This window comes from Microcaecilia unicolor, chromosome 5, assembly GCF_901765095.1.
Source record: "Microcaecilia unicolor chromosome 5, aMicUni1.1, whole genome shotgun sequence".
Taxonomy (NCBI): domain Eukaryota; kingdom Metazoa; phylum Chordata; class Amphibia; order Gymnophiona; family Siphonopidae; genus Microcaecilia; species Microcaecilia unicolor.
In genome coordinates, this window is record NC_044035.1 from 180,678,841 (window position 1) to 180,701,054 (window position 22,214).

Sequence of the window (22,214 nt, forward strand, 5' to 3'; positions counted from 1 at the left end):
CAGAGTCACAAGGAGCTGCAGTGGGATCAGAGGTCCGCTACACTAACCACCAGGCTACTCCTCCACTCACTCCTAGGACTAAGATGATCATGTTTAGCTAATAAACCCTTTTTTTTTTTAATTTTTAATGCTTTTCATATTCTCCTGCATTGCCTTTCACATAAAGTTTGAGAATCTTTTAAGCCTAACTATTCCTCAGATCTTTCCTCACTTTCAGTAATGAGCATACAGGTATACTGTATTATGTAATCTGCCCCTGCCCCTACCTCCACCACTTAAACAGACTTAATCACATGCAGAGGGTACTCTGTAACAGCGGTGTAGCCAGACCTCGACGGGAGAGGGGGCCAGAGCCCAAGGTAGGGGGGGCACATTCTGGCCCACCTCCCCACTGCCACTTCTGCCCCCCTCACAGCCACTATTGCACCCCCACCGCCAACTTCCTGCCGTCACTTCCATCCTCCGCCGCTTCCCCCTACTCTGGCGGGGTCCCCAACCCCTGCCAGCGAAAGCGTTTGTCCTGCACTGGTCTCATATTGCCTGGCACCCTGTTCTGTTTTCAGTGGCTGTGCACGCTCGTTTTAATGAAAATGAGCATGTGTGATATGAGACCAGCGCAGGACAAATGCTTTAGCTGCCGGGAGTTGGGGACACCCGCCAGCCAAACCGGGGGCCCCAGAGTCATTTGGGGGGGCAGGCCCCCATGCCCCCCGTAGCTACACTGCTCTATAAATAAAGTATGTATGTAAAACACTGCTCTCTACATTCCTACCTCCACATTCACATTTCGGATTTGCACATTAATCAGGGAGAATTCCTGCTGCAGGGTCTGTGGTAATCCCAAATGATCTGGTTTTCCTCCTGTTAGTTGGTTAGGCTGAAAATCCTCCCTAAAAACTGGAATGAGAAAAACTAGTTAAGAAACAGCTAGTAGCTGAGCTCTAATATATAAACTCATGCTTATTATTGAATAATGCCTTTCTTTTGAATAGAATATTATTGTACAAAATAACAGCCACATTTACTGCCATCTCTAAAGACTAAGGTGGATGGCTCGTTAATACACTTCTGGCACCAAGTTTAGAAAACTGTAATTCAGAAGGTAAAATGTCATCTTGGCAAAGGTCAGTGTAGGAGGTTTGATATACGAGTTCTCTTGATGCATAACTCAAAGAGTGTAATCAACAGACCTGTCACTTTCTCATTTTCAGACAACTCTCCATTATCCATAACAGGAGAAAAATTCCAGAATCTATAGCCCCTTAAAGAGAAAAGTCACAGCGGAAAAAAAATTCAGATTTTTCATAGGCAACCAAAGACACATTTGTTTACGATGGCATTTGGGAACTACAGCTGATTTTAGTTTACTTCCTTTTTTACAAAATTTTATTTTATTTTTTAAGAGTGTGTTCTTTGTTGCACTTGCAGATTTTATTGTTAAACGCTTAATCAGCTTTGGCAGCATGTGTGGTCTATAACTTTGTTTAAGAATATGGTTTTCATTAATAAGAATGTATGAATTCCTTACATGTAAAGATAGAGGAGCCCTTGTGGAAACAACAGCCTTTAAAGAACAATTAAGAAACAGTACATGAGTTTTCAAGGCCTCTCCTACACAAACTAGTGCTCAGATCTCAAGTATTCAAGTACATAAATATGGAAATCCATACTTATATCTCATGGTAAAACAGTGTAACAGAAGTTTTGTCTCAGGCACAGTACAGCAATACTACAAGACAGGGCTTGGACACAATGGCAATGCTCTGTGAGTAATAAGGTTTTACAGTGAAAATGCATAAGGTGCTACAGATCAGCGAACAGGAGCTGTTAGCCTCAAAAACACCTGACTCTTCTATGGTTAACAAGTTCAGGGGTTCACAACTCCACAACTGATTAAGGTGGAACCTTGCATTACGTAGCTATAAATTGGGTTCCTCTTTCCCACATGCATCACCTTGCACTTGTTCAAATTAAACGTCTTCTGCCATTTAGATGCCCAGTCTCCCAGTCTCATAAGGTCCTCTTGTAATTTTTCGCAATACTCTTACAATTTAATAGCTTTGAATAACTTTGTGTCATAAGTACATAAGTAACACCATACTGGGAAAAGACCAAGGGTCCATCGAGCCCAGCATCTTGTCAAGGGCACCTGGCAAGCTTCCCAAACGTACATTCTATACATGTTATTCCTGGAATTTTGGATTTTTCCAAGTCCGTTTAGTAGCGGTTTATGGACTTGTCCTTTAGGAAACCGTCCAACCCCTTTTTAAACTCTGCTAAGCTAACCGCCTTCACCACATTTTCCGGCAATGAATTCCAGAGTTTAATTACATGTTGGGTGAAGAAAATTTTTCTCCGATTTGTTTTAAATTTACTACACTGTAGTTTAATCGCATGCCCCCTAGTCCTAGTATTTTTGGAAAGCGTGAACAGACGCTTCACATCCACCTGTTCCACTCCACTCATTATTTTATATACCTCTATCATGTCTCCCCTCAGCCGTCTCTTCTCCAAGCTGAATAGCCCTAGCCTCCTTAGTCTTTCTTCATAGGGAAGTCGTCCCATCCCCGCTATCATTTTAGTCGCCCTTCGCTGCACCTTTTCCAATTCTACTATATCTTTCTTGAGATCCGGCGACCAGAATTGAACACAATACTCAAGGTGCGGTCGCACCATGGAGCGATACAACAGCATTATAACATCCTCACACCTTTTTTCCATACCTTTCCTAAGAATACCCAACATTCTATTCGCTTTCCTAGCCGCAGCAGCACACTGAGCAGAAGGTTTCAGTGTGTTATTGATGACGACACCCAGATCCCTTTCTTGGTCCGTAACTCCTAACGTTGAACCTTGCATGACGTAGCTATAATTCGGGTTCTTTTTTCCCACATGCATCACCTTGCACTTGCTCACATTAAACGTCATCTGCCATTTAGCCGCCCAGTCTCGTAAGGTCCTCTTGTAATTTTTCACAATCCTGTCGCGAGTTAACGATTTTGAATAACTTTGTGTCATCAGCAAATTTAATTACCTCGCTAGTTACTCCCATCTCTAAATCATTTATAAATATATTAAAAAGCAGCGGTCCTAGCACAGACCCCTGAGGAACCCCACTAACTACCCTTCTCCATTGTGAATACTGCCCATTTAACCCCACTCTCTGTTTCCTATCCTTTAACCAGTTTTTAATCCACAATAGGACATTTCCTCCTATCCCATGACCCTCCAATTTCCTCTGTAGCCTTTCATGAGGTACCTTGTCAAACGCCTTTTGAAAATCCAGATACACAATATCAACCGGCTCCCCTTTGTCCACATGTTTGTTTACTCCTTCAAAGAATTGAAGTAAATTGGTCAGGCAAGATTTCCCCACACAAAAGCCGTGCTGACTCGGTCTCAGTAATCCATGTCCTCAGATGTGCTCTGTAATTTTGTTTTTAATAATAGCCTCTACCATTTTCCCCGGCACCGACGTCAGACTCACCGGTCTATAATTTCCCGGATCTCCCCTGGAGCCTTTTTTAAAAATGGGCGTTACATTGGCCACCCTCCAATCTTCCGGTACCACGCTCGATTTTAAGGATAAGTTGCATATCACTAGCAGTAGCTCCGCAAGCTCATTTTTCAGTTCTATCAGTACTCTAGGGTGAATACCATCCGGTCCAGGAGATTTGCTACTCATCAGTTTGCCGAACTGCCCCATTACGTCCTCCAGGTTTACCGTGAAGTCAGTAAGTTTCTCTGACTTGTCCGCTTGAAATACCATTTCCGACACTGGTATCCCACCCAAATCTTCCTCGGTGAAGACCGAAGCAAAGAATTCATTCAGTCTCTCCGCTACGTCTTTGTCTTCCTTGATCGCCCCTTTGTGTCATCAGCAAATGTAATTACTTCTCTAGTTACTACCATCTCTAGATCATTTATAAATATGTTAAAAAGCAGCAGCCCTAGCACAAACCCCTGGGGAACCCCACTATCTACCCTTCTCCATTGAGAATACTGACTATTTAACCCTACTCTCTGTTTTCTATCCTTTAACCAGTTTTTAATTCTAAATAGGACACTACCTCCTATCCCATGACTCTCCAATTTCCTCTGGAGTCTTTAATGAGGTACTCTGTCAAACACCTTTTGAAAATCCAGATACACAATATCAACGCATCTCAGAGTCCATTTCACCTCAAATCGAAATTGCCTCAATAAAACTACATAGCCCCACACTAACTGACCACCTAACCTGCATACTGTTTTACAGACCTGCCAACAACTGGAACCATAACCAAACCACATTCATGGACTTCATATCAAACGCTTGCGTTAATAACTCCAATATACTATTAATAGGAGACCTAAACCTTCACCTAGAAGACTCCAACTCTGTCCACACTCAGGAATGTAATGACTTCCTCCAACTATGTGACATCAACCTTCCCCCAACACAACCAACCCATATTAAAGGACACTCACTTGACATCATCGCCCACAAATACTCCACAGAACAAAACTTCCTCTTCTCAGACATTCGTTGGGTAGCTTCCCCCTGGTCCGACCATCATAAAGCAACTCTATCCATTCAATGGCGGAAAAAAGACCAACCCAAACCACCTGACCCAATAACAGTTAGCACCAGAGGACGAATTGACAGGGAAACTTTCTGGCAACAAATCTATGACAACAACTGGTCAACGTATCCAAACTCAAGCCACTTCCTCACAGAATGGGACAACAGATGCAAACGTATTCTAGATGAAATCGCCCCACTACACTCGAAAACTCTACACACAAAAAAAAAAAACCCTCACCGTGGTTCAACGACGAATTAAAAAACCTAAAGACACAAACCAGGAAACTAGAAAAAACTTGGAGCAAATCAAAAGACGAGCTCACCCTGAATGCGTGGAAACAAACACAAAAGAAATACAAGAATGCCATTAAGCAAGCCAAAAGAACATACTATACAAAACAAATCACATCCACCAGAACTGACATAAAAAAACAATACCAACTTTTAAAGAATCTTCTTAATACGGATCCAGTAGCAACTTCACCCTCAAACTGTCCATCTGCCGACCAGCTGGCCAAATATTTTAACGACAAAATCACCAATCTATGCAACACAATTCCCCAAGACGACACCAGCATTGATATTTTCCTTGACGAACTGGACCCTGACTTGGATGAGATCCCAGCAGACCGCTCCTGGACAAACGTCACTCTCCTCAACACGGATGAAATTTCCACAGCAGTATCCAAACTATCCAAGTCCCACTGCCACCTGGACCCATGCCCTAATTACCTAATGAAAAATGCCCCAGCAAGATTCACTACAGACCTCACCACCCATTTAAACTTCCTACTTCAGCAAGGCTCCTTCCCCTCCGAACACGGCAATATAATGCTCACACCAATACCAAAAAACCCCAAGAAACCGGAAAAACGATAACACTAATTACCGACCTGTGGCCTCCATCCCTCTTCTGACCAAACTAATGGAAAATAGAGTGACCTCCCAATTCAATGAATTTATACAAAAATTCTCCATACTACATGAGTCACAATCGGGTTTTTGACCTGCACACAGCACAGAAACGGTACTTCTTACCTTAATATCAAAGTTCAAACAAGAAATTTCAGTTGGAAACAACATACTTCTTCTGCAATTCGACCTATCCAGTGCATCTGACATGGTAAACAACAATATTCTTACAAAACTAGTGGACAAAACTAGGGATCGGCGGTAACATCATTAAATGGATAAAAAGTTTCATCACCACTAGATCCTACCAAGTCAAATCAACCACATCAATCTCATCTGAGTGGTCTTCAAAATGCGGAGTTCCCCAAGGATCGCCTCTATCCCCGATCCTCTTCAATCTTACCTCTGGCCAAATCCCTAGCAAAATCTGGCCTAAACCCCTTCATCTACGCAGATGACGTCACCATATTCATCCCTTTCCAATCCAATCTAGCAGAAATCTCTGATAAAATAACCACTAGCATGAACATCTTAGCCTCCTGGGCTAACGCTTTCAAGATGAAAATGAATAAAGAAAAAACTCAATGCTTTCATCACAACACTCTACTCTACTCCCAACTACCCTGATCACCCCGGATGTCACAATCCCAATATCCGACAATCTAAAAATCCTAGGAGTAACTTTAGACAACCACCTAACTCTAGAAACTCATGCAAAAGCCACGACGAAGAAAATGTTCAACATGATGTGGGTACTGAAAAGAGTGAAACCATTCCTTCCCCTAAAAACTTTCTGCAATTTGGTACAATCCACTGTACTTACCCACGCTGACTACTGCAACAGCATCTTCATTGGATGTAAAGCCCAAACCCTGAAAAAACTCCAAACCGCCCAAAACACGGCAGCCAGACTCATCTTTGGTAAATCACAATTCGAAAACGCAACACCACTCTATGAAAAACTCCACTGGCTCCCCATCAAAGAACGAATAAACTTCAAAGTCCACACTCTGATCCACAAGATCATCCACGGAGAATCCCCAAGCTACATGACCAATCTGATCGACCTTCCAGGCAGAAACAGGTCCAAATCTTCTCGAACTCATCTCAACCTTCACCTTTCCACTTGAAAAGGTCTCAAATACAAAATCTACTAAGCATCCAACTTCTCCGTTATAGGCAGCCAACTCTGGAATGCCATACCAAGAGTCATGCGAACAGTCAACGAACATCTACCCTTCCGAAAGCTGCTGAAAACTTACCTCTTCAAACAAGCCTATCCAAACGACCCGACTTAACTTACGAACCTAACCCACACCACTAATATTACCTATACATCAATCCCCCCTCCACATCTCTTCCTCTTGTCTTACACTATACAACCACACCATAATTATACTACCCCACTTTTCTTTCTGTGATACTTTGTAACTCATACTTTGTAAGCCGCACTGAACCTGCCATCGAGCGGGAAAGAGCGGGGTATAAATGCAACAAATAAATAAATAAACTGGCTCACCTTTATCCACGTTTGCTCACCCCTTCAAAAAAATGTAATAGATTGGTGAGGCAAGATTTCCCTTCACTAAATCCATGTTGGCTTTGTCTCATTGATCCATGCTTTTGAATATGCTCTGTAATTTTGCTCTTTATAATAGTCTCTGCCATTTTGCTCGGCACCGACATCAGGCTCACCGGTCTATTATTTCCCAGATCTCTTCTGGAACCTTTTTTAAAAATTGGCATTACATTGGCCACCCTCCAATCTTCTGGTACCACGCTCGATTTTAAAGATAAATTATGTATTACTAACCATAGTTCTGAAAGTTCATTTTTCAATTCTACCAGTACTCTGCGATTAATACCATCCGGTCCAGGAGATTTGCTACTCTTCGATTTGTTAAGTTGCGCCATTACATCCTCCAGGTTTATAGACATTTCATAGTAACATAGTAACATAGTAGATGACGGCAGAAAAAGACCTGCACGGTCCATCTAGTCTGCCCACGATAAACTCATATGTGTATACCTTACCTTGATTTGTATCTGTCTTTTTCAGGGCACAGACTGTATAAGTCTGTCCAGCAGTATTTCCCGCCTCCCAACCACCAATCCCGCCTCCCATCACCGGCTCCGGCACAGACCCCGTATAAGTCTGCCCTCCCCCATCCTAGCCTCTCAACCACCAACCCCTCTTCCCCCCGCCACCCAATTTCAGCTAAGCTTCTGTGGATCCATTCCTTCTGCACATTCAGTTTCTCAGACTTGTCAGCTTTGAATACCATTTCTGGCACCAGTATCTCTCCCAAGTTTTCCTTGGTGAAGACCGAAGCAAAGAATTCATTTAATTTCTCTGCTACGGCTGTCACGGCTGTGGCCGTGACTCCTCTTTTGACTTACCTTTTCTGCTGGGCAGCTCATGAGCTGGCTTCTATCTATACTGCTGTGTTTGTCCTGTGTGTTCCAAGTCTCACTTCGGTGTTCAGTGTGTATTTCCTGTTTCTGTCCTGTAGGGTTTCCACTTCCTCTGTGTTTCAAGCCTCACTTTGGGTTCTGTGTATTTCCTGTCTCTGTCCTGTTATAAGGAAGTGGTGCACTTTCATTCAGGGCCTTTGCAATGCCAAAGGTCCCCAGGTTAGTCTGTGTGCTTATGAGCACTTCTGCCTAGATCCTTGTTGTTTTTTTCATAGCCTGTCTGCCCATGGGCACTTCTGTTTCTGTTCTTCTCTGTTTGTTTGCTTTGTGTCCAGCCTAGTCTGCCTTGCTTGTTCTAGTCCGTTCTACTTTAGCTTTAGCCTTAGTTCTGTTATTTGTCTGTGTGGGTTAGCTTTGTGTCCTGCCTAGTCTGCCTTGCTTGTTCTAGTCCCTTCTACCTGAGCTTCAGCTATAGTTCTGTTGGTTGGTTGGTTGGTTGGTTGGTTGTCTGTTTGTTTGCTTTGTGTCCTACCTAGTCTGCTTTGCTAGTTCTAGTCCCCTTTACTTTAGCTTCAGCCATAGTTCTTGTCTTTAGCTTCAGTTCCTTACTGTTGTATCTGCCCTGTGTGTCTTTAGCTTCAGTTCCTTTCTGTATGTCTCTGCCCTGTCCGTCCTCAGCTTTAGTGCCCTTCCTGTTTGTATTACCCTGTTTGTCCTTAGCGTCAGCCCTACCCTGCATGTGTCTGCCTTGTCTGAGTATCCTGACTCCTGTTTCTGCCAAGCTTGTTTGGAAATCCTGAATTCTGCCTGAGTATCCTGAATCCTGTTTCTGCCAAGCTTGTTTGGAAATCCTGAATCCTGTTCCAGTCAAGCCAAGCTTGTTCCAGTATCCGGTTCGAGTCCAGCCAAGCCAAGTCCATTCCAGCATTTGGTTCCAGCCCAGTCAAGCCAAGCTTGTTCCAATATCTGACTCTAGCCAAGCCAAGTGTATCCTGAATCCTGCCTAGTCTTGCTTTGGGGGGGGGGGGGGGGGGGTTGCCTCCTGCTGCCGCTCGCCGACAGTAAGCCAAGGGCTCACGTTGTTCCAGAGTTCACGCCTGGTTGTTCAAAGCCTGGGAACGTGACAACGGCTTTGTCTTCCGATTGCCCCTTTAACCCTCAGTCATCTAGTGATCCAACCGATTCTTTTGCCGGCTTCTTGCTTTTAATATACCTATGTGTTTTTGCCTCCAACGCAATCTTTTTTTTATCTTTGCCTTCCTTATCAGCGCTTTGCATTTGACTTGACATTTCTTATGCTGTTTCTTATTATTTTCAGTCAGGTCCTTCTTCCATTTTCTGAAGGATTTTCTTTTACCTCTAATAGCTTCCTTCACTTCACTTTTTAACCATGCTGGCTGTCACCTTTTTTAATACACGGAATATATTTGGCCTGGGTTTCCAGGATGGTATTTGTGACAGCATCCAAGCCTGATGTAAATTTTTGACCTTTGCACCTGCTCCTCTAAGTTTTTATTTTCACCGTTCCTCTCATTTTATCATAGTCTCCTTTTTGAAAGTTAAATGCTAACGTATTGATTTCCTATGATCACTGTTATCAAGCGGCCCTAGCACCATTACCTAGAACCAGAGCATGAACTCCACTAAGGACTAGGTCTAGAATTTTTCCTTCTCTTGTTGGCTCCCATACCAGCTGCTCCAAAGCAGTTTTTGATTGCATCAAGGAATTTTACCTCCCTAGCATGTCTTGTTGTTGCATTTACCCAGTCAATATCAGGATAATTGAAGTTACCCATTATAATTGTGTTGCCCAGTTCATTAGCCTCCCTAATTTCCGATAACATTTTTACATCCGTCTGTTCATCCTGGCCAGGTGAACGGTAGTACACTCTCATCACTATCCTTTTCCCCTTTACAAATGGAACTTCAATCCATAGGGATTCCAAAATGTGTTTTGTTTCCTGCACAATTTTTCAATCTATTTTATTCAAGGCCCTCCTTAACATACAATACTACCCCCTCCACCAATTCAATCCATCCTATCACTACAATATAATTTGTACCCCAGTATGAGTGTCCCACTGGTTATCCTCCTTCCACCAGGTCTCAGAGATGCCTATTATATCTAATTTTTCATTTAGTGCAATATATTCTAACTCTCCCATCTTATTTCTTAGGCTTCTGGCAGTCGCATATAGACATTTCAAACTATATTTGTTGTTCCTATTTACATCTTGCTCAGTAGTTGACAGTGCTAATTTCCAATATTTTGTCTAATTTTTATTTAAGGACCCTTGATCTACTATGGTCTCTTTTGTAACCTATCAGAATATCCTATAGGGAGGCAAGTGACTAGGCGATCCTCACATCCAACAGCCACCCAACTATCTACACACCTAATAATCAAATCACCAACAACAACAGCCGTCCTACCCCTTCCCTCCTGGGCAGTAACTCCTGGAGACACATCATCAGTGCGAGATGATATTGCATCCCCTGGTGTGCTGGTCCTATCTACAGGATTACTTCCAACTGCACCAGGGTGATGCTCTCCTTTTAGAAGGCCTCCCTTCTCCAAGGCAGCACAGGGGCTGCCAGATTGGAGGTGGGACTTCTCAACAACATTCCTGTAGGCCTCCCCTATGTACCTCTCTGTCTCCCTCAGCTCCTCATAATCTTCTACTCTAACCTCAAGAGGACGGACTCATTGTCCGAGAGCTAGGAGCTCTTTGCATCGAGCAAACACATATGACCTCTCACCAACTGGGAGATAATCATGCATGTGACACTCTATGCAAAAGACTGGATAGCACCCCTCTTGCTGCTGGACTACTGTCTGTATCTTAGTATTATAGAGTTGTTTAATTAAAAATTCTTAAGGTACTATGGATAGCAGATGAATATAAAGAGCCTTAAGATTGGTGTAATTTGTAATTTATGTAATGTTTGCTTCTCAGAAACCAATTAAATATAATTAAAACACTAATGAAAAGTCCCCTCTTGTTGTCCTAATTAGAATAACTGACTATAAATGAAGAGTTGAGCTAGGGGTGGGTGGGAATGAGGACCGAACTAGGCCCTTCTGTGCCTTCTATATCTGTTAATGCTGTGGCAGAAAATTCAAGTTTTAAACTATGGGGAAGGGCCGCTTGCACTTATGGTTAGCTGCACGCTCTGATTCCTCCCTTTTGTTATCATGCCTAAACGTAGAGGGAAGAGTACTGCCCGATTTACCCCATTACCTCCTTCTATTTCCGGACCGATGGATCGGTTTGTGAGCCTGCAGGGGACTGCAACACAGATCAGGAGTGGGCCCTTGTTGGACACCGCTGTTTTGGAGGAGTCGATGGCGTCCTCTGGGCTGGATACAACTCTGAGCCCCGACCGAAGAGCTCCGCCCCCACAATCGCTGATCACAAGTTCACCGCTTCAGGAAGAGCAAGGGCCAGCGCAAGGACGCGCTGTTAGCCTATCTGCTCTGGGTAATCAACTGCAACTAGATGAGGCGAGACGAACAAGACCAAGCGAAGCAGCGGGGGAAAGAGACGAAAGCAGAGAGCCGGTGGAAGATTGGGAATGCATATTTCCAGCGAAGCTAACTAACAAGCCAGTGGAGGTAACTTTGTATTTCCTTTGGGAATTAATGTCCCAATTGGGGAAACTATTTATTGCTCAAACAGCCAAAGGGACTCAGAAATTAAAATCCTTAGAACAAAGGGTGGAACAGACTGAAAAAACTCAGCAAGTTTTGGTAACTCGTATGGATAAGGTAGAAGAATAATTTAAAAAAAACTGAAAATCTTCAAATGACTATGGTAAAGGATATTACTAATTTAAGATTGAAAGCTGAAATGTATGAGAACAATATGAGAAACCTCAACTTGAGATTTGTAAATTTCCCAAGAATTCAGATGATCCAACCGGTTGAAATGTTGAAAAGATATTTGCGGGAAAATCTGGGAATTCCTCAGGAGAATATTCCACCCTTTACTAAAGTATATTATCTTCCTAACAAAAATATTACTCAACAAAATCAACAGGAACAAAGACTTGAAAATTTGTCACAATTTCTAGAGACTTCAGACACTGAATTAGCCACAGCGGCCACCTTGGTGGCAACTGTGGCGTTGTTACATGATAAGCAGTGGTTGTTCTCAATGTTTTTTAAGCATAGGGATACACTGTTTTGGGGTTTAAAAATTTCCTTGTTTCCTGATCTCTCTAGAGAAACCCAACGTAAACGAAAACAGTTCCTTATTATGAGACCAGCGATTCAACAGTTAGGAGGGGTATTCTTTCTGAGGTACCCATGCAAATGTATTGTAAGGATTGATTCTGCTAAGTATGTCTTCTTGGAACCCCACCAGCTTTCGGCTTTTATTGCGTCTAAAAGACCTTCTAGTAGCTCTAGAGAAAATTAGCACTCCCTCCATAAGTGCATTTTTCCTATAATTACTTTCTTGTTTCTTCTCATAGTTTAAAATCTTGGATCCCCTTGTTAGGACTTGAGTGTTTTTCCAAAGTATTTCCATTTGGAAAAATGGTAATATTGAATTTTGCTTGTACACTATCCTTCAAGTTGTATCTTGAATAATTGTCTGTAAAAATATAAATAAATAAATAAAAACCTATGGGGAAAAGTGTATAGAGACTAGCTAATAAAGTTTGCTTTTTTAAAATTCTGTGTTTATCAATATCCTACAATTCCTCTTTTAAACCCAATCTTTAAGTTACCAAGCACAGAATAAAATAATGTCATTTCCCCACAGAAATATCCTCTTCTCTCAGAACAGTGCCACTCCACTCTTTAATCCCATCTGTGATCCTTCTCAGTCATGACCTTGTTGTCTTAATTTGAAGCTTAGTTGTTTTTTTCACTGTACATCATGTCTTGACCAGATTGTAAGCTTCAAAGAGCAGGAAGAGACTGTCCATAAATAAGGTAACTGTAAATCAGGCTGCCTATGCATAAGAGGTACAGATCCATGTGTTGTGCCTATTTTACAAAAGCAAGTCAACTGACAAAACACCTCCAAACACGCAAGAAAATGTTTTGTTATAAAAATTACAGACCATCACATGTGGGAAAACACAGAATGAAATTTGTGGTGGAAAACATATGTATTCAAATTTTAAGTCCAAATGTAAACATTATAAATCCAAATGTGACTTCCCAAACATCTGAAATGTGTACACTTACGGGAACGTTATCAGAATGGGCTACTGTTAAGATGTGTTATTTCACTGTTAACCACAGTTATGGGTAACCAGGTTTCATTACATGAAAGGGGACCTCTACGAAAACAGTAGGAGTTAGTGATAAAACAGCACATCTTAATGGTAACCCACATTGATAACCATGCCCTAGTATTTCAAAACATCACACAAGTCAAAAATTCATCCAATATACATTTGTGGCAATTCTATAAAGTAGCATCCAAATGTAGGTGTAACATAGCACACACAGCTCCATATCTATAAAGGCCTTAAGGCGCACGTAAACCATTATAGAATAGTAATGCAAAGTTGCTTTGACGTGCCAAAACATACGTACAACAGCTTACTCCAGGTCAGTGGTAGGCACAAACTGGTGCATCTAAGTGCACCCTGCAATGCGCGCATCTGATACTATTCTATAAGGTGTACATGTTGCTAGGCAGAATGCCGACATACCCATACTCCACCCATTGTTACAGCCCAGCTGTTACATGCATCATGACTCGCATGTCAATTTTAGAGAATACTGCCTAGCACATATGCGCCTAAATGCCAATTTGTGACATCACTGATAGTGCACCTATTCTATAAATTAGTATGTGTAATTCACACCCAAATTTAGGTGCTCTTTATAGAGCTGCCTTTATAATGCAAAATCTCAAAACTAACTTCTCTCAAAGATAATTTCCAAACGGTAGCTGTAACATCCAGCATGATGCTGTCTCAAAGCATTCTGCATCAGGGATAACATGCCTTAAAAGGTTTATTCCATGTTCAATTCTGGTCTTATGGGCAAGTGGACTAACCCTCAATTTTACTGTTTTGTGGCTTTTCGGAGCTAATGCATCAAGATATCAATACTTATCTATGGATAAGTGGACTAAGCTGAAAGCCAATGAATTTTGCAGATTTTTCCACGTGATTGAATAGGCTATCCCCCATTGGCCAAATGGACAACAGAACCAACCACCTCAGGTATACAAAATGGGTTAGCCCAAAAGTACAATTTTGTACCGGCTGTTTATTCGTTTTACATACCAGCAGCAGATGAACAGCAGATTTTACATTTTCACCCATTCGTCCTAGGTTTTACCCACAACCTCTCTCCCCCTCCCCAAGTCAGTCCGGAAAAACAAGCAACCAAAATCATGTTGACCTATACGTCAAAGTTCAACCCCCACAGCACAGTGGAGTTTGCACTCCAATGAAATGTGAGCAGACTACAACAATTACAAACTAAGCTAAGCAAATTCACCAATAACCTTGTGTATTGGCTTTGCCCACTAATGGCCCATTCATCCTTCCACAAACACTTAGGCAACAATAAATTCTCACCCACCCATCATTTTAAGAACTGATGCCACACTCAAAATTAAAAGTGGGCAGCCACATATGATCAAGTCAAGCACATCACTGAGTCCCTTGAGGATAATGAATCAAGACATATCCCAAACTGCCACAAAATGTTTTTCTCATTCCCTTTGGAGAATTTGAAATCCAAATACTCCATCTATATCTGGTCCCAGGGTGATTTTATATCCACCTACTTTGAGGATGTAAAGTACTATTACCCCATGTGTCTCCCTACAGCACTATATATATATATATACACATCTGGTATGTACTATACAAACGCTAATAAAAATATACTTATTGCGGATATTCTAAAAACAAGATTCAGAATCCTTGATCTAATGTATCGGTTTCACAATCATGAACATCAAACTCCTCATAAAGAATTGTGAAGCCTTGTGCTATAATTACCTTCCTCCTCCCCATGACTAGCGTTTGACTGGTGCTCTGAGTCCTGGGTATGAAGGGCTTTCTCCTGCTCTGGTAGAAGGGACATTCCATCAAGGAGATCATCAACACCATCCAGGAGTTCATTAGCACAAAGCTGAAATGAGAACCCTGTGTGAGAAAGGTAGTAGGATACACAGGGGACAGGAATGCACCAAATACAGTGGTGGAAATAAGTATTTGATCCCTTGCTGATTTTGTAAGTTTGCCCACTGACAAAGACATGAGCAGCCCATAATTGAAGGGTAGGTTATTAGTAACAGTGAGAGATAGCACATCACAAATTAAATCCGGAAAATCACATTGTGGAAAGTATATGAATTTATTTGCATTCTGCAGAGGGAAATAAGTATTTAATCCCTCTGGCAAACAAGACCTAATACTTGGTGGCAAAACCCTTGTTGGCAAGCACAGCGGTCAGACGTCTTCTGTAGTTGATGATGAGGTTTGCACACATGTCAGGAGGAATTTTGGTCCACTCCTCTTTGCAGATCATCTCTAAATCATTAAGAGTTCTGGGCTGTCGCTTGGCAACTCGCAGCTTCAGCTCCCTCCATAAGTTTTCAATGGGATTAAGGTCTGGTGACTGGCTAGGCCACTCCATGACCCTAATGTGCTTCTTCCTGAGCCACTCCTTTGTTGCCTTGGCTGTATGTTTTGGGTCATTGTCGTGCTGGAAGACCCAGCCACGACCCATTTTTAAGGCCCTGGCGGAGGGAAGGAGGTTGTCACTCAGAATTGTACGGTACATGGCCCCATCCATTCTCCCATTGATGCGGTGAAGTAGTCCTGTGCCCTTAGCAGAGAAACACCCCCAAAACATAACATTTCCACCTCCATGCTTGACAGTGGGGACGGTGTTCTTTGGGTCATAGGCAGCATTTCTCTTCCTCCAAACACGGCGAGTTGAGTTCATGCCAAAGAGCTCAATTTTTGTCTCATCTGACCACAGCACCTTCTCCCAATCACTCTCGGCATCATCCAGGTGTTCACTGGCAAACTTCAGACGGGCCGTCACATGTGCCTTCCGGAGCAGGGGGACCTTGCGGGCACTGCAGGATTGCAATCCGTTATGTCGTAATGTGTTACCAATGGTTTTCGTGGTGACAGTGGTCCCAGCTGCCTTGAGATCATTGACAAGTTCCCCCCTTGTAGGTTGTAGGCTGATTTCTAACCTTCCTCATGATCAAGGATACCCCACGAGGTGAGATTTTGCGTGGAGCCCCAGATCTTTGTCGATTGACAGTCATTTTGTACTTCTTCCATTTTCTTACTATGGCACCAACAGTTGTCTCCTTCTCGCCCAGCGTCTTACTGATGGTTTTGTAGCCCATTCCAGCCTTGTGCAGGTGTATGATCTTGTCCCTGACATCCTTAGACAGCTCCTTGCTCTTGGCCATTTTGTAGAGGTTAGAGTCTGACTGATTCACTTAGTCTGTGGACAGGTGTCTTTCATACAGGTGACCATTGCCGACAGCTGTCTGTCATGCAGGTAACGAGTTGATTTGGAGCATCTACCTGGTCTGTAGGGGCCAGATCTCTTACTGGTTGGTGGGGGAATCAAATACTTATTTCCCTCTGCAGAATGCAAATAAATTCATATACTTTCCACAATGTGATTTTCCGGATTTAATTTGTGATGTGCTATCTCTCACTGTTACCAATAACCTACCCTTCAATTATGGGCTGCTCATGTCTTTGTCAGTGGGCAAACTTACAAAATCAGCAAGGGATCAAATACTTATTTCCACCACTGTATACATAAAGGTCCAGAATATAAGTAAGAATAGATGAAGGGAAAGGGGGAAACGGACAGATTGATAGAGAAGCATCACGTGGGGAAAGCATGAAGAGCATGTCGTGTGTGTGTGTGACAGAGAGAGAGAGAGAGAGTTTTGGGGGTGGGTTGATAGGTGTATGTGTACATAAGTTTGTGGGTGTTGGAGTACATAGCATTAAATGAAGAGGTAGATATAATAAGATCTCAGAAACCTGGTGGAAGGAGGATAATCAATGGGATACTGTATTAACAGGATACAAAATATATCGCAATGATAAAGTGGATCAAATTGGAAGGGGGGTTGCACTACATGTTAAAGAGGAAATGAGTCTCATATGATACCTAGCCACCCGCCTGCGGTTACCCTGCAGCCACTTAGAGAGTCTATCCCTAGCACAGCTCAGGTCCGCCTGCACCTGCCACTTGTGCTCTACACTAGCACCCTCCTCCCACCAACTGTGTCACAACTGCCTCTGGGTGAGTCTCCCACTCTCAAATTATCCCCAGTGATTTTTAGGTTACTGGAGGCCACACTCACAATGGTCCCACAGTTCCCAGAAAGCACTCACAGACCCAACACACAAACTACCAGGACTCTTAATCAGTCCAGACAAGCAGAGGCAATAAACTAAAAATGTTTATTGTTATGAAAAATTTGAACAATGAACAGGAAAAGGAGCAAGCAGCAAAACAATAACAGGTAAATGAAATATGGATCAATTATAACACTAACTAAACATTTGTCTCCTATCTAAATAGTACCTGGGGAGATCAGGACATATAGCTGCTCATAGGTTATCAAATATAACTGTTCACAGGGCCTCAGCAAAATGATCCTTCTCACTTTTCTCCCTGGCTAAGACTGGAGAAAAAACCAGTACATCCTAGCTGAATTTTCTGATCCTGGGCCAATCAGAGCCCAGAACAACAAGCTTTAAAAATAGCTGGCCACATCACTGCAGGTTACATCTTATCTGTGTTAACTAAAGAAGGAACAGTCAGTTCTCTGTAACAGCTTTAAACATGCACCACCTGCTGGCCACACAGCGAATGCTACATACCTGTAGAAGGTATTCTCCAAGGACAGCAGGCTGATTGTTCTCACTGATGGGTGACGTCCACGGCAGCCCCTCCAATCGGAATCTTCACTAGCAAAGTCCTTTGCTAGCCCTCGCGCGCATGCGCGGCCGTCTTCCCGCCCGAAACCGGCTCGAGCCGGCCAGTCCAGTATGTAGCAAGACAAAACTCTGAAGGGAAGACACAACTCCAAAGGGGAGGCGGGCGGGTTTGTGAGAACAATCAGCCTGCTGTCCTCGGAGAATACCTTCTACAGGTATGTAGCATTCGCTTTCTCCGAGGACAAGCAGGCTGCTTGTTCTCACTGATGGGGTATCCCTAGCCCCCAGGCTCACTCAAAACAACAACCAAGGTCAATTGGGCCTCGCAACGGCGAGGACATAACTGAGATTGACCTAAAAAATTTACCAACTAACTGAGAGTGCAGCCTGGAACAGAACAAACAGGGCCCTCGGGGGGTGGAGTTGGATCCTAAAGCCCAAACAGGTTCTGAAGAACTGACTGCCCGAACCGACTGTCGCGTCGGGTATCCTGCTGCAGGCAGTAATGGGATGTGAATGTGTGGACAGAAGCCCACGTCGCAGCTTTGCAAATTTCTTCAATGGAGGCTGACTTCAAGTGGGCTACCGACGCAGCCATGGCTCTAACATTATGAGCCGTGACATGACCCTCAAGAGCCAGCCCCGCCTGGGCGTAAGTGAAGGAAATGCAATCTGCTAGCCAATTGGATATGGTGCGTTTCCCTACAGCCACTCCCCTCCTATTGGGGTCAAAAGAAACAAACAATTGGGCGGACTGTCTGTGGGGCTGTGTCCGCTCCAAGTAGAAGGCCAATGCTCTCTTGCAGTCCAAAGTGTGCAGCTGACGTTCAGCAGGGCAGGAATGAGGACGGGGAAAGAATGTTGGCAAGACAATTGACTGGTTCAGATGGAACTCCGACACGACCTTTGGCAGAAACTTAGGGTGAGTACGGAGGACTACTCTGTTGTGATGAAATTTGGTGTAAGGGGCCTGGGCTACCAGGGCCTGAAGCTCACTGACTCTACGAGCTGAAGTAACTGCCACCAAGAAAATGACCTTCCAGGTCAAGTACTTCAGATGGCAGGAATTCAGTGGCTCAAAAGGAGGTTTCATCAGCTGGGTGAGAACGACATTGAGATCCCATGACACTGTAGGAGGCTTGACAGGGGGCTTTGACAAAAGCAAACCTCTCATAAAGCGAACAACTAAAGGCTGTCCTGAGATCGGCTTACCTTCCACATGGTAATGGTATGCACTGATTGCACTAAGGTGAACTCTTACAGAGTTGGTCTTGAGACCAGACTCAGACAAGTGCAGAAGGTATTCAAGCAGGGTCTGTGTAGGACAAGAGCGAGGATCTAGGGCCTTGCTGTCACACCAGACGGCAAACCTCCTCCAATGAAAGAAGTAACTTCTCTTAGTGGAGTCTTTCCTGGAAGCAAGCAAGATGCGGGAGACACCCTCTGGCAGACCCAAAGAGGCAAAGTCTACGCCCTCAACATCCAGGCCGTGAGAGCCAGGGACCGGAGGTTGGGATGCAGAAGAGCCCCTTCGTCCTGCGTGATGAGGGTCGGAAAACACTCCAATCTCCACGGTTCTTCGGAGGATAACTCCAGAAGAAGAGGGAACCAGATCTGACGCGGCCAAAAAGGAGCAATCAGGATCATGGTGCCTCGGTCTTGCTTGAGTTTCAACAAAGTCTTCCCCACCAGAGGAATGGGAGGATAAGCATACAGCAGGCCCTCCCCCCCAATCGAGGAGGAAGGCATCCGATGCCAGTCTGCCGGTGGCCTGAAGCCTGGAACAGAACTGAGGGACTTTGTGGTTTGCTCGAGATGCGAAGAGATCCACCAAGGGGGTGCCCCACGCTTGGAAGATCTGGCGCACCACTCGGGAGTTGAGCGACCACTCGTGAGGTTGCATAATCCTGCTCAACCTGTCGGCCAGACTGTTGTTTACGCCTGCCAGATATGTGGCTTGGAGCACCATGCCGTTCCGGCGAGCCCAGGTCCACATGCTGACGGCTTCCTGACACAGGAGGCGAGATCCGGTGCCCCCCTGCTTGTTTACATAATACATGGCAACCTGGTTGTCTGTCTGAATTTGAATAATTTGGTGGGACAGCCGATCTCTGAAAGCCTTCAGAGCGTTCCAGATCGCTCGTAACTCCAGAAGATTGATCTGTAGATCGCGTTCCTGGAGGGACCAGCTTCCTTGAGTGTGGAGCCCATCGACATGAGCTCCCCATCCCAGGAGAGACGCATCCGTGGTCAGCACTTTTTGTGGCTGAGGAATTTGGAAGGGACGTCCCAGAGTCAAATTGGTCCAAATCGTCCACCAATACAGGGATTCGAGAAAACTCGTGGACAGGTGGATCACGTCCTCTAGACCCCCAGCGGCCTGATACCACTGGGAGGCTAGGGTCCATTGAGCAGATCTCATGTGAAGGCGGGCCATGGGAGTCACATGAACTGTGGAGGCCATGTGGCCCAGCAATCTCAACATCTGCCGAGCTGTGATCTGCTGGGACGCTCGCACCCGGGAGACGAGGGACAACAAGTTGTTGGCTCTCGTCTCTGGGAGATAGGCGCGAGCCGTCCGAGAATCCAGCAGAGCTCCTATGAATTCGAGGTTCCTTCAAGTCCAGAGAGCATAGCCAATCGTTTTGCTGAATCATGGGGAGAAGGGTGCCCAGGGAAAGCATCTTGAACTTTTCTTTTACGAGATATTTGTTCAGGGCCCTTAGGTCTAGGATGGGACGCATCCCCCCTGTTTTCTTTTCCACAAGGAAGTACCTGGAATAGAATCCCAGCCCTTCTTGCCCGGATGGCACGGGCTCGACCGCATTGGCGCTGAGAAGGGCGGAGAGTTCCTCTGCAAGTACCCTCTTGTGTTGGAAGCTGTAAGACTGAGCTCCCGGTGGACAATTTGGAGGTTTTGAGGTCAAATTGAGGGTGTACCCCTGCCGGACTATTTGCAGAACCCACTGATCGGAGGTTATGAGAGGCCACCTTTGGTGAAAAGCTTTCAACCTCCCTCCGACTGGCAGGTCGCCCGGCACGGACACTTGGATGTCGGCTATGCTCTGCTGGAGCCAGTCAAAAGCTCGCCCCTTGCTTTTGCTGGGGAGCCGCGGGGCCTTGCTGAGTCGCACGCTGCTGACGAGAGCGAGCGCGCTGGGGCTTAGCCTGGGCCGCAGGCTGTCGGGAAGGAGGATTGTACCTACGCTTGCCAGAAGAGTAGGGAACAGTCTTCCTTCCCCCGAAAAATCGTCTACCTGTAGAGGTAGAAGCTGAAGGCTGCCGGCGGGCGAATTTGTCGAATGCGGTGTCCCGCTGGTGGAGAGACTCTACCACCTGTTCGACTTTTTCGCCAAAAATGTTGTCCGCACGGCAAGGCGAGTCCGCAATCCGCTGCTGGATTCTATTCTCCAGGTCGGCGGCACGCAGCCATGAGAGCCTGCGCATCACCACACCTTGAGCAGCGGCCCTGGACGCAACATCAAAAGTGTCATAAACTCCTCTGGCCAGGAATTTTCTGCACGCCTTCAGCTGCCTGACCACCTCCTGAAAAGGCATGGCTTGCTCAGGGGGAAGAGCATCAACCAAGCCCGCCAACTGCCGCACATTGTTCCGCATGTGTATGCTCGTGTAGAGCTGGTAAGACTGGATCTTGGACACGAGCATAGAGGAATGGTAGGCCTTCCTCCCAAAGGAGTCTAAGGTTCTAGCGTCCTTGCCCGGGGGCGCCGAAGCATGTTCCCTAGAACTCTTAGCCTTCTTTAGGGCCAAATCCACAACTCCAGAGTCGTGAGGCAACTGAGTGCGCATCAGCTCTGGGTCCCCATGGATCCGGTACTGGGACTCGATCTTCTTGGGAATGTGGGGATTAGTTAAGGGTTTCGTCCAGTTCGCAAGCAATGTCTTTTTTAGGACATGGTGCAAGGGAACGGTGGACGCTTCCTTAGGTGGAGAAGGATAGTCCAGGAGCTCAAACATTTCAGCCCTGGGCTCGTCCTCCACAACCACCGGGAAGGGGATGGCCGTAGACATCTCCCGGACAAAGGAAGCAAAAGACAGACTCTCGGGAGGAGAAAGCTGTCTTTCAGGAGAGGGAGTGGGATCAGAAGGAAGACCCTCAGACTCCTCGTCAGAGAAATATCTAGGATCTTCCTCTTCCTCCCACGAGGCCTCACCCTCGGTGTCAGACACAAGTTCACGAACCTGTGTCTGCAACCTCGCCCTGCTCGACTCAGTGGAGCCACGTCCACGATGGGGGCGTCGAGAGGTAGACTCCCTCGCCCGCATCGGCGAAGCTCCCTCCGCCGACGTAGTCGGGGAGCCTTTCTGGGAGGTGGCCGCTGCCAGCACCGCACGCGGTACCGACGTCGGGGACCTCAACCTGGGCGATGGGCCAGCCGGCGCC

At 45.1% G+C, this 22,214-nt stretch overlaps 1 protein-coding gene across 1 annotated transcript in view; it reads right to left on the reverse strand.

Moving 5' to 3' along the window:
* WDR59 (WD repeat domain 59) overlaps nucleotides 1-22,214 on the reverse strand; it is a 355,903-nt gene that overhangs the window by 166,438 nt on the left and 167,251 nt on the right. Inside the window, exons 12-13 of the mRNA XM_030203634.1 lie at nucleotides 14,876-15,008; nucleotides 773-897 (exon numbers count right to left, since the gene is read on the reverse strand). Coding sequence (XP_030059494.1) covers nucleotides 773-897; nucleotides 14,876-15,008 — 258 coding nt within the window. The remainder of the gene's footprint in view (nucleotides 1-772; nucleotides 898-14,875; nucleotides 15,009-22,214) is intronic.